The sequence below is a fragment of the Typopeltis vanoorti genome, chromosome 17, assembly GCF_054136105.1.
Source record: "Typopeltis vanoorti isolate ZY-2024b chromosome 17, IOZ_Tvanoo_1.0, whole genome shotgun sequence".
Lineage (NCBI taxonomy): Eukaryota > Metazoa > Arthropoda > Arachnida > Uropygi > Thelyphonidae > Typopeltis > Typopeltis vanoorti.
Genome location: NC_143565.1, coordinates 17,872,207 through 17,893,270, shown reverse-complemented (window position 1 = coordinate 17,893,270; position 21,064 = coordinate 17,872,207). Strand labels below are relative to the sequence as shown.

General features: G+C 35.0%; 1 protein-coding gene across 1 annotated transcript in view; it reads left to right on the top strand.

The window, feature by feature from the left end:
* The window catches only part of LOC150097196 (small ribosomal subunit protein uS2-like), a 55,473-nt gene that overhangs the window by 4,568 nt on the left and 29,841 nt on the right, over window positions 1-21,064 (top strand). Inside the window, exons 2-3 of the mRNA XM_090406872.1 lie at window positions 2,610-2,773; window positions 15,842-16,206. Of these exons, the coding sequence (XP_090262998.1) occupies window positions 2,641-2,773; window positions 15,842-16,206 (498 nt within the window). The 5' untranslated portion in view covers window positions 2,610-2,640. The remainder of the gene's footprint in view (window positions 1-2,609; window positions 2,774-15,841; window positions 16,207-21,064) is intronic.

Sequence of the window (21,064 nt, the reverse complement as noted above, 5' to 3'; positions counted from 1 at the left end):
CTACTAACCGTGCTCAAACTTGCTTAACTTTTTGTGTGAGTAATAGCAGAGGCTCTACCAATCGACCAACTTTTTCTCTGCAGGAACAAGGTTCAAAGAAGGACTCCTATTATTTTTAAATAAATCTATTCACCTGGTAATCCCCTCCCACCCCCAATAGAATGGAAAAAAGCAATTGTGGTTCCTATATTTAAAAAAAGGTAGTAGAGATGATCCTAAAAACTATAGAGGTATAAGTATGCTAAATTCCTGTTACAAAATATATAGCAGAATTTTAAATAACAAACTAATAAAATATTCTGAGAACTTTATTTTAAAAGTACAGAATGGATTTAGAAAAGGACGATCATGTATAGACCTGGCCTTTTGCCTAAAAATAATAATAGAGAAAAGAGAATACAATTTAGAAACACGTTGCATTTTACATCAAGGTTGCAAAAGAAGCATTTTATTTAACATATTAAAAGAAAGATAAATACCAAATAATATCCTAAAAGCTATCCTAAGTATATATATGAAAATAATCACATACAAATATTATTAAATCATGAGTCATCATATATGAGAGATAAACCAAGTAATCTGATAGGGATATCTCCTCTCAGCAACTCTTTTTAATATTTACCTAAATGAAATAATATGGAAGGTAAAAGATCCAAAGGATGGCCCAGAATTAGATGGATAGACAAAATAAAAGAGGACCTGAAAACCAAATCACAAAAGCGACAAACTGGGCAGAATTGTTTGGACTCTCCCAGGACAGACAGAAGTGGAAAGAGTTCATTCAGCCTCATCATCATCCACATAGATGATGGAAGAGAGAAGAAGAAGAAATGGAATAAAAATTTCCATCAAGGTATTAAACTTTCAACTACTATGAAATTAAACTCTCCTTTTTGCCGATGACCAAATAATAATTACAAATTCTGAAGATAACTTACAGAAGTTATTTTAAATCTAAATGAGATAGCCAAAGATTATGGTATGATAATATCAACAGAAAAATCAAAACTATGGTCTTTAATGGAAGTGAAATCTGGGCAATAAAACAAAAAGACAAGGATTAGTAACAGCTGAAATGAAGTTTTTATGAGAAAAACTTCAAAGTATACTATTTGATCACAAAAGAAACAAAGAAATTAAGACAGAATTAAACCAGGAATCAGTAATAGAAAAAATTAAAAAATATAAACATAAATGGATGGAACACGTTCAAAGAATGAAAACAAAGATTACCAAAACAAGCCTTCAAAAGTGCCATTAGGAAAAAGAAAACCAGGACGTCCTCTTAAAAGATTCATCAATGACTTCTAAGGGGAACAGGCCACTCTAGGCCTAAATCCTTGATAGGCATGATGATGAGCTGCTGACCTTCACATTGCGTGATATATTTGAATCTTTAGTGACAGTTTTTATCCAGGGCATTAGATATGCCTTTTGTGTGTGTGTGTGTGTGTGTGTAACTCCTGGCATTTATTTCTCATGAAATCATGTCCCAAGCTCTCAAAATCCAGTTACACGACAGTTTTAATGATGGTTTCCTAATCTTCCCTGCCAGAGTCAGGTAATAGCCCCCAGCTGGCATGCACTCTGTGTAGAATTCTTGTTCATAGTCCTTGAATTGGTTTGTCAACTGATGCATTCAAGGGCTGTAGACAAGGTGTAAGAACACAGGAATAATGGCCACATCGGTCTTCACATGTGAAAGTTGTTTTACTATTTCAGGTTCTAAGTGTCCACGGAAACTATCCCACATGACGGATAGTTTCTCATATGCATATGATTGGTGCAGTATTAACAAAAAAAATTGTATGACTCAAAGGCAAGCCGGCGATTGTTGAGTTGAAATGCTGATTCTCTTCACCTGAATTCCAAAATATTTGAAATGGTCATAACATTCCTTATCTGTTTCTAGAATTATATTCAAATAAATACTATAATGTTACCTTTCATAAGTTGTTTACTACAGTTAATCTAAATGAATATAGAGCAGAGGTTCTCAAACTTTTTAAATTTTGTACCACATAAATAAGAATCAAAAATATATGTACCACCATATGCTTTGCTTTATATTTTCGATTAGTGTTTGTTTTACCTGAGCTGCCATTTCGTTAATTCGTCGCGAAACAGTGTCATCTGACAATGGAACTTTGTTTATTATAATTTTGTTACATACATAAATACTGTTTGAAAATAAATATTAAATATGAAAACCCTTATGACACGCTAATGAAACTTTGCATCCGAAAATTCACATAAAACTGCAGTAAAATTTATTTGTTCGTTTTATTCGATTCACCAAGCTAAATTCTTGGAACAGTCTACTTGTTACAATATTAAAATACATTCTTCTGAACATTTATTTAAATATTTTATGTAAAAATTGTACTACCAAAAATAACGTAAGGTACCACAGTTTGAGAAACGATGATATAGAGATCACATTTGAGTTGAGTTGTTAGTGAAAAGGGTATTAGCATGTCATATCTCATTTGATCTGTTGTGTGAGAGGAAAAGCATGTTTATGCTAGCATATAATTAAGTAAAATTATATGCCCTATAACTAGCTGTAAAAGCAAAATTATTTATACTTTTTATTCGTATTTCAGATAGCCTGCGTAACTCTAGGTTGAAAGCAAGATGTCGGGAGGTCTTCAGGTGTTATCCTTGAAAGAAGATGATGTGACAAAGTTCTTAGCATGTGCTACACATCTAGGAACAAATAATTTAGACTTTCAGATGGAACAGTATGTCTTTAAAAGAAGGTCTGATGGTTAGTACTCACATTCATGCTGATTTTATCATAACATTATTGATGGAATCATTTACGTTAATTTAAATGCCTTTATTTGTAAAATTTTTGGATAAGTTTCATAGCCATTGTCAATACAGTTATAGGAAAACACAATTCAATTGAAAGCATGTAATATTATGTGCACTGTTGGCTGCACTATCTGCATTAATAGATATCCGAAATGAATTACAATAAACTAATTACAACTTAAAGAACACATGAATGGTGAGTATTAGTCATTATAATTTCCCAAAATTGAGAAAGTATCAGGATTCATTTTTGTTCGGAGTTTGGGTTGTGAATGTGTGCTTCAATCTTTCCATAAGAAAATAACTTATATAAGACGGGTTTTGATCCACTGAATCTGTACATAATGCATGACTTGCTAAACCAGATTTGTTAGGTTCTTTAAATGAAACGTATTCCTGATGTTCATGACAAATTTGTACAGAATGTCCAGTCTGTTCATAATAACATAAGCAGAGGATTCTCTAAACTCCAGGATAAAAGAGAGAGGAGGATATTTGTCTTTAGGAGAGATAAGAAGGAATTAAGTTTGCTAACAGTCTGGAAAGAGACTTGGAAGTCAATCTGTCAAAGTAGTCCTATTTTTTTCTGAAAGACCTTTAACATATGAAATGCAAATTTTGGTAATTTCTTCTTGAGTCAGATTAAGATGAGGGCCATAATTATTATTTTATCGATAGTTTTTACATTATATCATTAGGGTTTAGAAGATTCTCTTCTTCTAAACAAAGAAATAAATAGTTCTTTTTAGAAGAGAATCTGTAGAACATTTTATGAGCTCTGTTGACTAAAGATTTGATTACACCATATTTCTGATAAGGGGTGATGATGTGAGTTAAAATCAATGTGATTTACCAGTATGAGTTGGTTTTCTATATATTGAGAACATCCAGAAAAAGAAGATTATTGTTATATTCTACTTTAAAGGTAAATTTGATTTCTTGGGTTTATTGAATTAATTTTTTCAAGAAATTAATGAAGATAAAGATTGAATGAGCCATTGAAATAGGTGAAAAATTGTCCAGAAAATGTTCCATAAAGTAATTAGCTAGAGTTGAGGAGATTCCCATGGCTGTTCCTTCTGGCTGCTAAAATATCCTGAATTAATGACAAAGTCAAATAATTTTACAATATCAGGAGGAAAGTTATTATGTAATAATTCAGTCGTATCTGTCAGAGGGATATTTGTAAAGAATGAGACTAGATCTGTGGGTTGTAAGGATAATCCCGATATTCATTGCAAAAGTGGCTAAATCAGCTCATCAACTCACTTGGTTGTTGAAAAATACTTTGACGAGCAGAGACAAGCAAGTTATTGTAACTCTGTACCGAGCCTTGATAAGACCTCATCTCGACTACTGTGCCCAGATTTGGTTCACCTAGGATTCTTCTTGATGGGGAGGATGTGGAGAGGAACCAGAGGCGAGTGACCAAAATGATAGCAAGTCTATGGAATGAACCTTATGAGAACAGGTTGAAGATTTGTGGGTTGCAGAAATTAGTTGATAGGCAGAAAAGGGGAGATATGATTGAGACATTCAAATTGCTAAACGGTTTCTATAGGATTAATTCAGAGGATATTTTTGAGATCAGGACTGGTGGTGGGAGAACTAGGGGACATATGGAAGCTGGACAAGAGTGTGGTTAGCAAGGGTGTTAGAGCTGGGTTCTTTACTTTTAGAGTGGTAAATGAGTGGAATAAGCTGCCAGGGTCTGTTGTGGGTGCTATGACAGTGAATGAGTTCAAGGCAAAGTATGATAGATACTGTGAGAATGTTGAATAGTTGTGTGGACATGGCGTTTAGTGCCTCCCTCGATGAGTCTAAGGACTCCCTGGAGGTCGCCTGTAATAATAATAATAATATTCTTAAAATCTGCTGAATTGTTTGTTATAATAATTAAAAAAAAAAAAAAAGCAGTTTCCTGTAAATGCGAAAGAAGATTAGATAGGTATTTTGAGAGTTTATAAGTTGGACATTCTACACAGTGAGCCCAAGGACTCGCCATGAGAGAGCACTCTACACCGCACAATTGACTCTATGCTCGTTTTAATCTTCCATCTATGGTTTAATTTATCTGGTTTTTAATTTCTTTACACAGCTCATGCAGAAAGTGAACTAAAATAGCAATTTAAATTTGAATTATTTCAAAAATAGTGTACTTTCAATGCTAAAATAATTGGAAATGAACAAATTTAAAGGACTGGCACTTGCCTATGTTAATGCCACTGCATTGTACAAGCATCAAGCTCAATATCAAATTTCTAAAGGTTCCTCATGTCATGTGTGTGTAGTGCAGTCATACATACATCGAAATCTTTTCATATTGTGAAATTTAATTTGATATAACTTAGTTCATCATATTGGATTATAAATTTGTATAGAATTAAGAAATCTCCCTTAAAAATGTTCCAAAATATGAAAGTCAATTTAGAGTTTTGCATTTTTAATCAAAGGTGGACTGAAAACTATTTCTTCATTGAGTATGGTGAAAGTTTTCGCACTTGGTTATACTATGAATTAAAGATGCCAAGAAATTATATTCTTGGTTTCATCCTATATCCGAGTGTAAGCAAACAAAGGTTGCACATGAAGTTGCTTCACGATTGGGTTACTTGTATATAGAGGCTAATGACTTCACATCAGTTGCCTTAGTATCCCATAATGCAATGCACATATCCTTACAGACATGTATAATGCTATGCATTATGGGAAGGGCCACTACCCAGACTGGTTTGACCTTTTGAGATCTCAGTAGGAGCCCAACCCAAAAGTGATACCAAGTAATCCCATGATTTTTCGAGTATGATGAAAATGCAGTGCTTTTTGTCTGGCAAATTCCACATGCAGCTTTTTTAAGAAATTATTGATGCATCATTTTTGTATACCTCAGATTAAAAAACTTAAAAAAAAAAAAAGGTATATACTGATTTCTGAAAAATTAGTGTTATATGGAAAATATAACACTGTTTTAAATAAAAATAAATTATTATTATTATTATAAAAACCTCCATGGAGTCAAAGATTCATTGCAGAAGGTTACACATGCAGTTTATCATGTTACACCTTAAATATGTTAGCATCTTTATGGAGCCTCTGTAGCTCAGTCGGTATAGATGAAGCCCTTTGCTTGGAAAGACCTAGGTTCGATTCCCGTCCATGGCGTGAGGAACCTTTATTTGATCTCTTTTGACTAAATGTGAGTTAGCTGGTCTCATATGGTGGCAGAGGGTTTTTTTCACCCAGAAACTCAGGTTTTTCATCCCTCAGAACAGTCCCCATGAACACATTGATCTAGTCATAAAATATACTCAATCCCTCATCAGGAGAGTTCAACCCATCCTAAGGGATGGCAGAGGATGGAGGGATCCCCCAAAGGAAATAAACCACTCTTTATGCAAAAAATCTGCTCCCAACCCCTTTGCTCACACTCTCTTACCAGCTTATATATCTTGATGTTATCCCCTCTCCTTCTAACCATCAATTTCTGCAAATTGCATTTTGTAGATTTGTCTTCATATTCCACATTCTAGAGTCCAGAAATCATCTTAGTCAATCGTCTCTGAACCTTTTCCGATACATCTTTTTGAAAACCAGGTGACCAAATCTGCATAGAGTAATTCATATGTGGCCTGATCAAAATCTTATACAAGGGAACCATAACATTCTTACTTCTACAAGTTAGTACCCTGTGCATCATTCCCATTATCCTTTGTGCTGTCCTCACAGTTTTAGCAACTTGTCCCTGAAATTTTAGGTCCTTTCTATAATCACTCCCAGATCTCTCATCTCCTCTGCCAAGATACTTCCACCTGTGTGCTCTGCTTCCCAAATTTCAAAACATTACACTTTGTGACATCAAATTGATATTCCCATGCATTTACCTATTCAGCCAGTGTATTCAAGTCCTCTTGCATAGCATCTGCTCTACTCCTGATAGCACCCCCCCCCCAACTTTGTCATCTGCAAACAACTGCATATCACCATTTAAACACCTCCCGATATCATTTATATACAAATTAAGCAGCATTGGACCCAAAACAGACCCTTGGGATACATCATTAGTAACTCCTCTTCTGGGATATCTCTCCTCCATAGACAACTGGCTGATACCTGTCAGACAGCCAATCTCCAATCCAGCAAACTAATCTACTGTTCAGCCCCATCCATTCCAATTTAATTACCAGCTTGTCTTGTAATTTATCAGATGCTTTTGCAAAATCTAAATGTATCACTGTATATGCAACACCCTTATCCAGTGCATTTGTCATTTCTTATAAAAACGTAAGCAGATTGCTAAAACACGATCTTCCTTTAACAAATCCGTGGTTGGCTACTAAAGAGTATTTTTCTATTGTCGACCCAATTTAAGAGCATTCATGTTGGGTTGTGCATTAGGTAAAAGTGTGTTCAACCATACACTATTCTTTCACATCATTATATCATTGAAACATTTTTGGTGTTTGTGAGTTTTTTAATCTTATTTCATGTAATTAAATTTATAGATACACACACACACACACACACACACACACACACACACACACACACACACACACACACACACACACAGGGCTCCAGAAATCCAATTGTCATGGGCAAGTAAACAGTGATAGAGTATATTCAAAATATACACTTTTTTTTTTTTTTTTCCTGTCAAGTTACTTGATGATAGGTGGCTACCAATGAACTCATTACAGAAGTTTTATTTCCACAGAATTTGAAATAAACTACTGGATCCAAAATCCTTAATTCAAATACAATGCTCTTTTAAAGAATCAGCAAAACAGTTATTTTAGTTTCAGTTTTCTCTAACAGTCATGACATAATCCAGTCATCTTTTTCCTTTTAATTCAGAACTTTATTTTTCTTTCTATATGGAAGACTGTTTCTTCGTAGTGATTAAAAACTCAACTTGTCATATCTTTCTCCCTCCCCAATATTTCTGTCATCATTGTTTAAATATAGCAATTGATAACTTTTAAATGTTTTTCAATATCCACTTCCAAAAAAAAAAAAACTTCTCATTACTCTCAACAGCAACATTATAGGATTCTTTTCACTCTACACATGCTCCACTATGTAACACACTTCAGGTTTTTGTTTCAGTCATGAAGCGATAAAAATTAGCCGTAATTATGTTATAGTTACGTGCTTTGCTTGAAAATGGTAAATCTCATGGTGCGAGAAAATGTTTTTCATATATATCATTGTGAAAAACTTTTTTTTTTTTTGGTCATATATGCATGTAAATCAAATTATACGACTTTCCAATAAAGTTTATTCAAACCAATACATTCATTCAGTTCAGTATTAACTTGATGTGTATATACAGTACGTACAACATATGTAATAGACAATCTGTTTTATTACATATGTCATACGTACTGTATATACATATACAATATAAAAAAAAACTATACTTTTCTTACAATATAATTTCATCAAAGCAAACTGGTGATTATAAACACAAATTAAAATTGACACAATCTAATTAAATACTGTAGTTCATCAACACATCTTATTCTTTGCACACCCTAGCCCCTTAAGTATTATTATTGTACAGTCATCTTCATAGTGTCTAAAGATTTATGCTGTGACCTAAACTATCCACACTATATGTCATCTCTCTCCTTAAACCCATTAACAGACAAAATGTTAACAACTGACTCCATCAACCCATTCCATTCATTCATGTGAAAAATTTAATCCTCATGGCCCGCCTAACTGCACTTTTACTCTACTCTACTTCCAGTGATGACCTCTTGTTGTCCCCCTCTATTCAAGTGTTGAAACATTTCCACTGCATCAATCCTATAAAACCCCTTTAGTGATTTAATTGCTTCTATCATATCCCCCCCCCCCCCACCGCTCTCTCTCTTTTTCTTATCAACAAACTTTTATAGTCCACACCATCCTCATGGGGAACATTTCGCAGACCAAGAAATCCAGGAGACAAGATCTGAGCACAGTAATCTAGATGTGGCTTTATACAATCAATTTCTACTTGTTATTGTGTTCTTCAATAGCCAAATAATCTACTGAGCTTTAGCATTTTCTCTGTCTACCACCACTCTTAAATCCTTAATTTCTCTATTTCCTGGAGTTCAGTTCCATCAATGTAGTACACAGCTTGTAATCTGTTTATCCCAAAATGCATGACTTTACATTCTCCACATTAAACTGATACCCATTATTGTTTGCACATACTGACAGCCTGTTTAAATCATCTTGAAAGCTCTTCACTATTACTTTACCTAATTTTGGATCATCAAGCAACTGAAAATTTCCTTTCAGGTTATTCTTTATGTACAAGTTTAACAGTAGTGGTTCTAGCACTGAACCTTGTGGCACACCACTAGTCACTAGCTTTCCCTTGGATTCTGCTCCTCTATATACCACTTTCTGATATCTGCCTAGCAGCCACCCTTCTTATCCTTCTTCTTCCTTTCCAGACTTATAGGCCAAGTGGCTTGCTCCGGACTCAATTCCATCTTTTTAAGGGTCTTCCTCTGCATCGAGTACCTTTTGGGTGGTAATTTAGAATTTGTTTAGGTATTCTGCTTCTATTCATTCTTAGTATGTGTTCTTTCCATTTTTCTCTATAGCAAATAACTGTTTCATTTAGGGAGGTTGTAATTCCAAGTTTTTTTCTGATTTCACTGCTTTTCATTTTGTCTGTTATTGTGACTCCTTCAGTTCTGCGTAGAAATTGCATTTCAGATTATTCAATTCTTCTTTCATCTGCTTTTTTTTTATTGTCCATATCTCACTGCCATAAAGTAAGGTTGGTTTAGCTACTGTATTGTAGATTCTTATTCGTGTGTGTTTTTGTACATAATTCGGTTTAAAAATTTTATTTATAATGCCTGTTACTTTTAAAAAGTTTGATATCTTTGGTTCTATATCAGCTTTATTTTCATATGACATTGTACAACCTAAATATTTGAATGTATTTACTTGCTCTATTATTTTGTTTATTAATATTTTGCTTCTTATTGGATTAGCACCTTTGAAGGCCATGACTTGTTTTGTCTGTTGATATTTCCATACCATATGTTTTTTATCAGATTATTTAGACTCCATAATGATTTTTGTAGTTCATTGTCATTATTTCCAAGGATTATTTGGTCATCAGCAAAAAGAAGAGTAGCTAATCTGGTGTTACGGTTTATCTTGAATCCTCCTTCATTAGTTATCTTCCATTCTTTTATGATTTTATCTATGTATATAATAAATAAAACTGGTGAGAGAGGGCAACCCTGATGTACTCCTCGATTTATTGGTTTCCAGCTTGGTGTTGAATGATTGTACTTCACAGATATTTTATTATCTTGATATATATTATATAAGGCTCTAAAGAGATGGTTTGGTATTTCATATTCTTCTAAGATTTCCCATAGTTTTTCTCTGATAATTTTATCAAATGCTTTGGTGTAATCTATAAAAGCTATGTGTGTTTCTACGTTCATTTCTCTGTGTTTTTCAATTAATAATTTTAACGTAAATGCAGAGTCTATGCAAGACCTGCCTTTTCTGAATCCATTTTGTTCTTCTATTAATTTTGGGTCTACTATACGTTTAAGTTTATGTGCTAAGATTTTTGCATATACTTTATAACAGGTACTAAGTAAGCTGATTCCACGATAATTGTTACAATCAGATTTGTGTCCTTTTTTGTAGATGGGAATAACTATTGCTTTGGTCCAATCTTGTGGGCATTTTCCTTTTTTCCAGATCATATTATAAAAGTTAGGTAACCTGAGTGAGAATTCAAGTCCTCCTGCATATTTGATAAGTTCCAAGTTTATATTGTCTTCTCCTGGAGCCTTTACTGTTTTGCTTTAGGTTAATGCTTCTGTTAATTCTTCTAGAGTGATGTTTACAAAGGGTAGTTTTCTGTTTTGAATGTTTTCATCATACCATAGATCTTGGTAGTAATTTTGCCATGTTTCTATTTTAATGGTATTAATATCTACTTTTTCTCTAGTTTCTTTTACTTAGATCTTTAAGGATTTTATATGCATTAGGTCTTTTGAGCGTACAGTCTCTCTAATTTTGTTGCAAAATTGTTCCATCTGTTTCTGTTTATTCTCCTGCATGCTGCTTTTGCTATTGCTTTTTTTCTGCTGTATTCAATTTTTGATTCTATTGTTTTTAGGTTGAGCCAGTTTTTATATGCTTTTTTCTTTTCTTCAATAATGCATTTAATTTCATCATCCCAGTCCCTAAGGCCTCTTTTTCTTTTCCACTTTTTCTTTGTTCCTAAACTTTCTTTTGCAACTTTTGTCATTATGGTTTTTAGGTTTGACCATTCTTCTATGTTCTGATTTTGTTTTATACTTGTCATCCAGTTCTTTATTCTTTTTTGGTACAAGTCTTTAATACTACTGTCGTCCAAAAGTCTAACTTTGAAAGATTCAAAATTTCTATTTTCCTTATGCTTTTTACCCTTCTTATCCATTTGTTCTAATTTGCATAACCGAGCTCCATATGATATTCAGTCGAATGCCTTTGTGAAATCCAGCAGAATCATCATTTTCTCTATCCAACTCAGCTGTCACTGTATTATAAAAAGTTAGTAAATTTATAATATCATATTCTTGAATTCTCCTTTTTGACAAAATTTTTCCAGTACTTTTAACCACCATTCATGAGATACTAAGTAGTCTATAATTTGTAACTGCAATCTTAGAACCTCCGTTATGCAAGGGAATTATTTTTCCCTCTTTCCACCTTGGAACTCTACCCAAGCTGAGACTTAAAGATCCTAGTCAATGGCATTTCAAGTTCCCATGCACATTCCTGCAAAATGAGCTGATATTCCATGTAATCGCACAGCTGTATTTACATTGAGATTCTGCAATATCGTAAGAACCTCTAATTCATCCACCTCTGTTTTCACAAGGTTAATATTGTAAAACTGTGTAGCTTGGAAGTACCAAAGCACTTTACATCGATTTTTACAGAGGTCAAGTCTCATGAGATTGTTACAAAAATAACCTTGTATGTCTCTATATATTTTATGCTAAATATTGTAAATAACCCTATGGGAATTGACTGTACTGCTTTTACACAAAATTCTAGAATGTAAAAAACAAAGGCAATTCTTTGCCACTGGAACTTTTTATATAATAGCTATGTGTAAGGGCACAAGAAAGTTGTTTACAATTTAAGCGTATGAGAAAGTTGTTTGTGAGCTCTGTGTATAAACACCTTCAAAGTTAGTGTCAGAGAGATCAGCAACGTTCAGACAAGTTTCTGCTGCCTGACAAGATTGGATTAAAGGAGTGCATGGAGGAGAAAATAAGAACGGGTCGGTCTTAACAGAAGATCAAGGAGTCATGCCGAATTCTTCAGGGGTTACAACCCTTTGTGCAAGGTCCCAGAGAACATGAAATAAAAAGGGACTGAACCGAACATGCGGTGGGCAATTATTAGAGTTAGCAGTTAGAGGTAGAAGTTCCAGAGGTAGGATCCAGAGGAGCGGACATTACGGCGAACCCATGCCAGAGGAAAAGAATTGGAATGACAAGAGAACAGCCTATGTAAATATCTGAGGCAGTGTCGGTCTTTTGTCGTGGGAGGTCAACCGAAGCCAAAAGTCGCAGAGCGATCTTCAAGCCTACATACTGAAACCACTTGCCTAAGCTTTTTGAGTACCGGAAAATTGCAGTCCAAAGCCCGTCAATATCCAAACAAAACGCCCCCTGAAGCAAAATTCTCTAGACGGAAGCCTAAGGCCCAAGATGAAAGGAAAACCATAGGGACTTTAGTGCATGACCTTTGGATGAATGTGCGACACAGCCTCTGTAAGTTTGTTCCATCTTTTGTTGTACATTCCTTTTGTAATCTAGAAGATACGTTATAGATGGACTGATAAGAAATAGTAATAAGAAGTATCTATAAGAGTCCTCTGATTTGTTATTAATTGGAATATAATTTTGTGAGATAACTTGGCATAGCTAGCTAACATCTTTGTGAGTAAATTAGTTTCAGTAATTTGATTTAATAAGCAGAGAAGTAGTTGGGTAATTATATTGTATTGATATGGGAAAGTTTGTTTCTTTATGCTAAAAGTCTAACGGATAGGTACAGAGAGTAACCTCCCTATCATTTAATTAAATGTACTTTGTTATTAATCTAAATAAACGTGTTTTAATTATATGTCAATAGAGTGCTGCCTGATCTTTTATTTTACAATGCACTGTTCCTAAATAAACTCGGATCTGTGAGCAGGAAACAACTAAGGCATTAAAAGTGTAGTTTAAGTACTTCAGAACCATGGGTGTTTATGTAAGCTTTATTGAAGGAATTTATGCTAGTAAGTGAAAGATAGAGAGATCTACCGGATGTATTACTAGCACCTTACACACCTTAAAAAGTCAAAACAAAATAGATAAAACCACAGTGAGACACACAACCCCCGCACTACATGCACCCCCTATGTGTTCGGGAACATCAAAACCCACGAAGACGGTTATCCGATACGACCCATAGTCTCCTACAAGAACACCACCACAGCTCCTTTATCAAAATTTGTTGCCAAACTCATCAAACCACTACTAACAACATCTGTCTGTATGATCAAAAATACAGATGACCTATTCTGGAAATTAAGCAACACTACTCCATCCAAGGATGGCATCCTCTCCTCACTAGATGCAACTTCATTACACACCAACGTGGATGTTCCCAAAACTTTAGACTTCGTACACACACTGCTCTCTGAGGACCACACACACGCACAAAATTAATGACAAATGACATCATTAGTTTGATTAAACTCACAATATCTGCCAACTTCTTTAAATTCAACAACTCCTTATATGTTCAAATTTTCAGTCTCCCAATGGGCCAAAACATCAGTGGACAATTAACGGAATTATTCCTGGCGCACATTGAATCACTTCTACTCTTCTTCCCATTCATAAACAAAAATAGACACTTAGTTTTACACATATTATCATCATGTATATGGGCACTCCATGGAATCAGAAGACTCATCATGGGAAATCCACTCTATCCATTAACACAATACCTATCATGCGTCTCCTTAAACCTGTTCACTATTGTGGCAAGTTGCTATTATATCCCCTCAACTCTGCAACCCACACACCCTCACCCTCAATCTATCCTCATAGCAAACAGGTTGGTCACTTGTCTCTGAATCCTCTTTGCCATCTCACAATCCTCAAGAAATGTAGTTAATATGTGGCCGAATCATAGCCTTATATAAGGATACTAACCTCCTCTTTACCTGTCAATGTGCTCTTTGGCGTCCATGTAATCCTCTGAGCTATTTTGCCAGTTCTTGCATTATGTCCTCTGAATTTCAAATCTATCCACCATTGCCTCCAGATCCCTAGTCTCATCAGTTTTCTGTAAACTAGTACCATCAACATGATACGAGGTGCATAATCTTTTCAACCCAGAATGCATTGCATTTTATAGCATGGAAATGACAACCAGTGTCCTTTGCCCACACTGTGAATTTATGTAATTCATCTTGTAAATATCTAGATGACCTTTATCAACTATTGCCTTCACTAGGTTTTACATCATCAGCACACAACTGAATGCCCTCTTTCAAACCTGCTATATCATTAATATACAAAATTAGAGTAGTGGTCTGGTACAGAGCCCTGGGGCACTATACTGGGACCTGTATCCATTCCCATTTGTTATAAAGAGGGATTAATTATTATCAATCTTCGTTTGTTAGGAGATTTTCTCTATAACGATTATTTCTATTTCTGAGTGTTTTTATATATGCACAAGGGGTTCGAATTCCGATTTGAACCCTTGACTTTTAATCGTTTCTTTCAGAATCCAAAAAATCACTGACTCAAGACCAAATACAAATATACACATTTAATTAAAAAAAAAATATATATATATATATATATATATATACACTTCAAATAAAATTACACAACTAACTACAAAATTAGCTGGATCCAAGGCCTTTTAAAATAAACTTGCACTTTAGAGATCACCCATTCTCTGACTCTATTACTGTTTAGCATATACTTAATCACATCTACTAGACTAAACACCTTGTTTACACAATAACAAAATGTTCAGAGTTTTGTTAAGGCTTTTTTCCGAAAATATATATTTCTCTTCTTCTTTTCCATAGGATCCTTTCTCATCACCCTTATGTAGCACACATTATTCCTCCTGACTCTGAAGTATAGGTATTCTGAATTCACCGAAGTATAAGTATTTGTGTTTCCATTATTTGCATTTGTATTTTTTTCATGTTGCCTTTGTATTCTATCATATTTCCTGCTGTTTCCTCAGTTTATTACTGATCTCAGTAATCGTATTTTTTGAAAAATTGGGTATTTATTAGCCTTTTTCACTCTTCCTTTAAATAACAGTATGCACTGTAAAAGTTAATAGTCAAAATTATGTATGCTGTTTTCATGCTGCTGTATCTTGACTCTCCTACCCACTTATTTTCTTTTTTCCCTTTTATTGTTATAGTCAACAGTTTCTTTTATCTGTTACAGTTTATTCACAACATATTCATGACTGGGAAACTCCAACTGGCTTGTCTCAAAGTGGTGTTGGGGTGGGGAGGGACAGCGTTTATGACTAGACGTGTGTGTACAAGGCCAGTTTGCCTGTTCTAAGGGAGGAAAAACCTGAGTTTCCCATGGGAAAAACCCTACCTCTGTAGGAGACTGGCTAACTCACCTTTAGTGAAGAGACCAGATAAAGGTTCCTCGTGTCTTGGACAGGTAATTGATCCCAGGTCTTTCTGAACCAAAAGGCTTGTCTGTACTGACTGAGCTATGGAGGCTCTAGTTTTAGTCTTTAACGACTCTTCATATTTTATCATATGCCTTATTATGCTTAAACAAAAACATTATTTTTCAATCGTTAATCTTAAGATAAAAATTTTATCCTGACAACTGATTTGATGACCAAGTTTATATATTAAAAATTATCTTACACAACTTTGTTATAACATGTTTTTATTTTAAAATAATTTTAATGTATTTTTTTAAAGGGGTTTATTTGATCAATCTCAAAAAAACATGGGAAAAACTTCTGTTGGCTGCTCGTGCTATTGTGGCAATAGAAAATCCTGCTGATGTGTGTGTCATTTCTGCAAGACCATATGGCCAACGTGCTGTTCTAAAGTTTGCTGCTGCTACTGGAGCTACTCCAATTGCTGGGCGATTTACTCCTGGTACGTTTACCAACCAGATTCAGGCTGCATTTAGAGAGCCACGTCTCTTGGTAGTCACTGATCCTCGGGTCGATCACCAACCTCTAACAGAAGCATCTTATGTAAATATACCTGTCATTGCATTTTGCAACACTGATTCTCCTCTGAGATATGTTGATATTGCTATACCATGTAACAATAAGGTGAGTTTAAAAAAAAAATTTAAATAACTATTAGAAAAGTGACTAAATTGTTTAATCTGTGTTATTGCTATTCCTCAAACATTCACAACTCCATATTTTGATAACATCCTAAAAATATTTCTCATTTATATATACAAGGGGGTTACCCAAAAATAACCAGAATCTGAACTTGGTGTGCACCCATTTTCTAGTTACTGCACACTCATGGTGCCTAGTGGCATCATGAGTGTGCAGTTTTCCATGCCAGAACAATGAGCCAGTTTATACATCCTGTGTGAACTGTTTCATTGTTCTGGCTGCTTTTTGGTTAGTACTTACAAGCAAGTTTGGCAGTTTCGTGGTAGCTGACTACAAGAAACAGAGTGTGTGTGTGAAATTTTGTTTTCTTTTTGGGTAAAATTGTAGCTGAAACTATTGTTGCGCTTCAAAAAGGCTGTAAGGACAATGCATTACGCAAAACTCAGGTCTACAAGTTGTTTTCCCATTTCAAAAATGGGGGCATGTCAGTTGAAGATCAACAAATGATCTGGCCAACCTTTGACAAGCAGAAATGATATAAACATCAAAAAGGCAATCAATGATGATCATCAAAAGACTATTGAGTAAGTTTCTGAAGAGACAATGCCCAAGCCCACATGGCCTCGTCTGTCCAACAGTTCTTAATGAAAAACAACATGCCGATTGTTTCCTACCCTCCCTACTCACCCGAACACTGTGTGCCTTTTTATTTTCATGGATAAAGAAAACAATGAAAGGGCAGCAAAAGAAAATTCACTGGAGGCCATAAACATTATTATTATTATTATTATGTGACACTGCCAAGGAGTCGAAAGCCTCATCAAGGGAGGACACCTACTCTACAACTCTGTCTTCACCACTCAATACATCAACTACACCAGTGATAGCAAACCTTTTTACCCAGGTGTGTCAAAGATCTTTTTTTTTTTTAATATTGACGTTGATGTGCCACTTGCATACATGCATTATAAATTTAACTACATAATCATTGATCGTGACTTATACATATCATATTAGGCTATTTATTTAATAGGATATTGATATAAAATCTATGAATTCATATTATACAATTAATTTAATAAAGTGAAATTACAAACTTACATTACATTTAATGACTTTTCTGTTGCTGCTGGAAGAAAGTTGCTTTATAGAAGGGCTATAGTGTGTACATTTTAATGCTACACAGGCAGCATTATATCATTGCTCAATCTATTTCTTCCTTTCGATTTGATATTATTTAAGGCAGAAAATAGAGTTTCACAAGAGTATATAGAAGAGAAAATTATTAGAAGAGCTTTAGCTCTAACTACAAAATAAAATATAAATATGCTAACTATAAAATATAATTCTTTCAATGAACCGAAACCTACCTTCGCCTTAACTGAGCGCGATCTTACACGATTTATCGCAGTTTTTTCCATCAGAATACCAATATTTTTCAACATCCAAGGTGTGTTGGTGCTGACATGCGTCATAGGTTCGCCATCACTGAACTACACCAACGCCATCTACTGCCCACCACCATGACTAGCATTTTTCAGAGACAATCACAAACATCCATGCCATTGGCAGGATTCGAACCCGCAGCCTTTTGGCTGGAGAGCGGATATGCTGACCACTCGGCCAACCAGGTGGAAAATTCGGTTGAACTGTTTCCAGCAGTTGGAAAAAACATTGGAGCAAGTGCATTGACTTGCATGGAGAGTACTTTGAAGGTCACAAGAATATGGCATTATAAACTTTAATTTAAAAAATGTTTTTAATAAAATTCCAGTTAGTTTTGGATGCTCCCTTGTGTGTGTGTGTGTGTACAAGGTGTTTCAAAAAGAATGTTCCAATTTGAAAATTGTATATCTCTGCAACCACGAACCACAAATGAATGCGACTTGTACCATGTGAGCGGCCTTGGCCCAGCGTTTGATATGACAACTCTAGATACCTCTAGTAGTTCCCAAATAGCTGCTACTTAGTTAATGAGAAGATGGCGTCTAGTCAACAGAAGGCATTTTGTGTTGTCGAATTTAACAAGACTGAGTCCGTGATTACTGTGCAGCGTGTGTTTAGACGACATTACGGAATTGATCCACCACTGGGCGAAAACATTCGTCGTTGGTATCAACAATTTCAAGAAACAGGGTGTTTATGTAAAGGAAAGAGTCCTGGATGACCAAGCACCTCAGAGAGGAATGTGCACAGAATTCAAGAGGCTTTTCAGCAAAGCCCACACAAGTCCACTTGTCGTGCTAGCCGAGAACTTACCGTCTCTCGTGACTGTTTGGCATGTGTTATGACGCCATTTGCTTATGAAGCCATACAGATTGCAACTGGTGCAAGCTCTTCTTGTAGGTGACAAAAAAAAAAAGAACAGATTTTTGTGCTAATCTGCTAGAGGACATGGAGGACTACACCTTCCTATTTTTGTTTGCAACCTTTCATCTAAACGGTAAAGTTTTGTGCCACAATGTTCGCATATGAAGACTTGAGAATCCACATGAAATTGTACAACATAAGTGTGATTCACCAAAACTTAATGTTTTTTTGCACAGTTTCTGTTAGAAAGATTTAATGTCCTTTCTTTTTTGAGGAAAACACTGCTACAGGAAACTCATATCTTGAAATGCTGCAGGACTGGCTACTTCCACAGCTGAATGAAGAATCTGAAGATTACATTTTTTCAGTAAGACAGAGCACTGCCACATTAGAACTTCCAAGTTCTTCGGTTTCTAAGCGAAACATGCCTCGGTGTTGGATTGGATGCACGGGACCCCACGACTACACTCTTGGCCTCCAAGATCTCCAGACATCACACCTTGTGACTTTTTTTTATGTGGATATGTAAAAGACTGTTTATGTTCCTCCATTACCACTGACTTGTATGAGCTCAGAACCAGAATCACGGCTGCAGTAAATTCTGTAACAGAAGACAGTCTCAGACGCGTTTAGGATGAATTCAGCTATTGGCTTGATGTTGTCTATGCAGCAGGTGGAGGGCACATTGAGCATTTGTAATTGTGGTGAGTGAAACTTTAGGCCTTACTTCATACTTGGTAATTTATTTTGTACTGTACCACATTTTCATTATTAAATATAATTATTTGAAATTTGGTCATTCGTTTTGAAACACCCTGTATATTGCAAACAACCTGATTGTGTTGTCCACCATAAAATACTCAATACTTAATCAAAATGAATTTTTTTAAAAAATGCAAATGAAATAATAAAACAGGCTATTGAAATACTCATGTGTGATGACCAAGATTCATTTATCTTAAAAAAAATTCCTGCAATTTTGGATGCTTGGCAGACATTTAGTGTTGCTTAAAATTTTAGTTCTGGTGTTTCTCGTTCTTTGCTTCAGGAATTGACTAAGATTTAATAAATATTTAATTATTAACTCTGATATTTTGCCAAGATTAAAATGGCATAAGAAGACTGAGAAAGTAGAAAAGCACAGGGAGGCCTACATTCTTAACTACCACCCCACCACCTATTGAACTTGATTTGTGCTCTTGGCTTGACTTGGGCTAATTGCTTGAGGATGAGATTCCCATATGAGAGGCAAATGGATGCATCCATATTCATTGAGATTGGAGTGATTTGTGAAAGCTGAAGTAGCTTCAAGAAAGGCAAGGTCTGGTAAACCTAGGAAGCCATAGTGGTGGAATCTGATGTAGTCTGTCCTACCTGTTTGCTCAGAGTAGAAATTGCCACTGTAAGGCACTTGGAATCCCACATAAATCCAAGAGTTCTAGCTGGCCTTTAGGAGAGCAGATGAGGAATGCTAATTTCTGGGTGGTTTGAGGATAGTTACAACATTGTATTTCTTAAGGATCTTATGTGTTTTGGGTGATTTTTAAAATTTTCTCCAATTTTATTTTGGTCATGCCTATATTTTTCTCAAATCCATACGCTGTTCCAGTTTGGAACAATGTATAGATTTGAGTTGTCCATGTGAATAACGGGATTCAAACAACCTGTGGAGTGGGATGCAGATATGCTGTATACCTGTCTCACAAGTGTAGCAACTATTGGTTACTGACATGAAGGTTAAAATCGAGTAGGACATGAGAATTATTTTCACATCTAATACTGGTGTGGCCTTTGCCTAAAATTAGAGCAGCGTTATTGGGCTGTAAATGGGCTTGGTTTCTATATTGGCATATCTTCTAAAACTACTTCTTGTAATTCATCTCGTAAATGAGAGAAGAATATCTGAAGATATTTAGGAACTTGTAAACATTGCATATTGGTTGGTTTCTGTGTCATTTTTAATACAGTATGACAGAGACTTAAGTTATCCTTTACCACATGAGAGAACTGTGGAGATTGGAATGTCAAAAGTTGCCATTATTCTTCAAGTCTCTTGTTTGTATATTGCTAATTTTGTAAGTTATAACTCTTCTTCTGATTTACACACCTCTCTAACTGGAAAGAGGCAAAACTACTCTCTCTACCTCTTATTCAAGCTGTCTGTTTATATAGCTAAACTGTATGCTTTAGAGATCTTCATGTTTCAGATCTATGGATGAAGCAGTTACAGTAGTGCATAAAAAAATGATTCATTATTAAATGACTAATCAGTTTTGTTTAGATAGTAGTATCTCATATATTAGGTAACTAGAGTCAATTGTCATTATAGTACTTTACTTACATTTTGATATTTTTACAAAAAAAAAACGGTTTAATACATGTAAGGAATTAACATGTATTAAATTATTAGCAACTCCTGTATATTTCACTCACTGTAACAGACTAAAAGAACTGGTTGAAACATTCAAAATATTAATGCAAGAATGAGTCATACTTTCATGTGTCTTGGTCATAGCTGAGCAAACAGGAG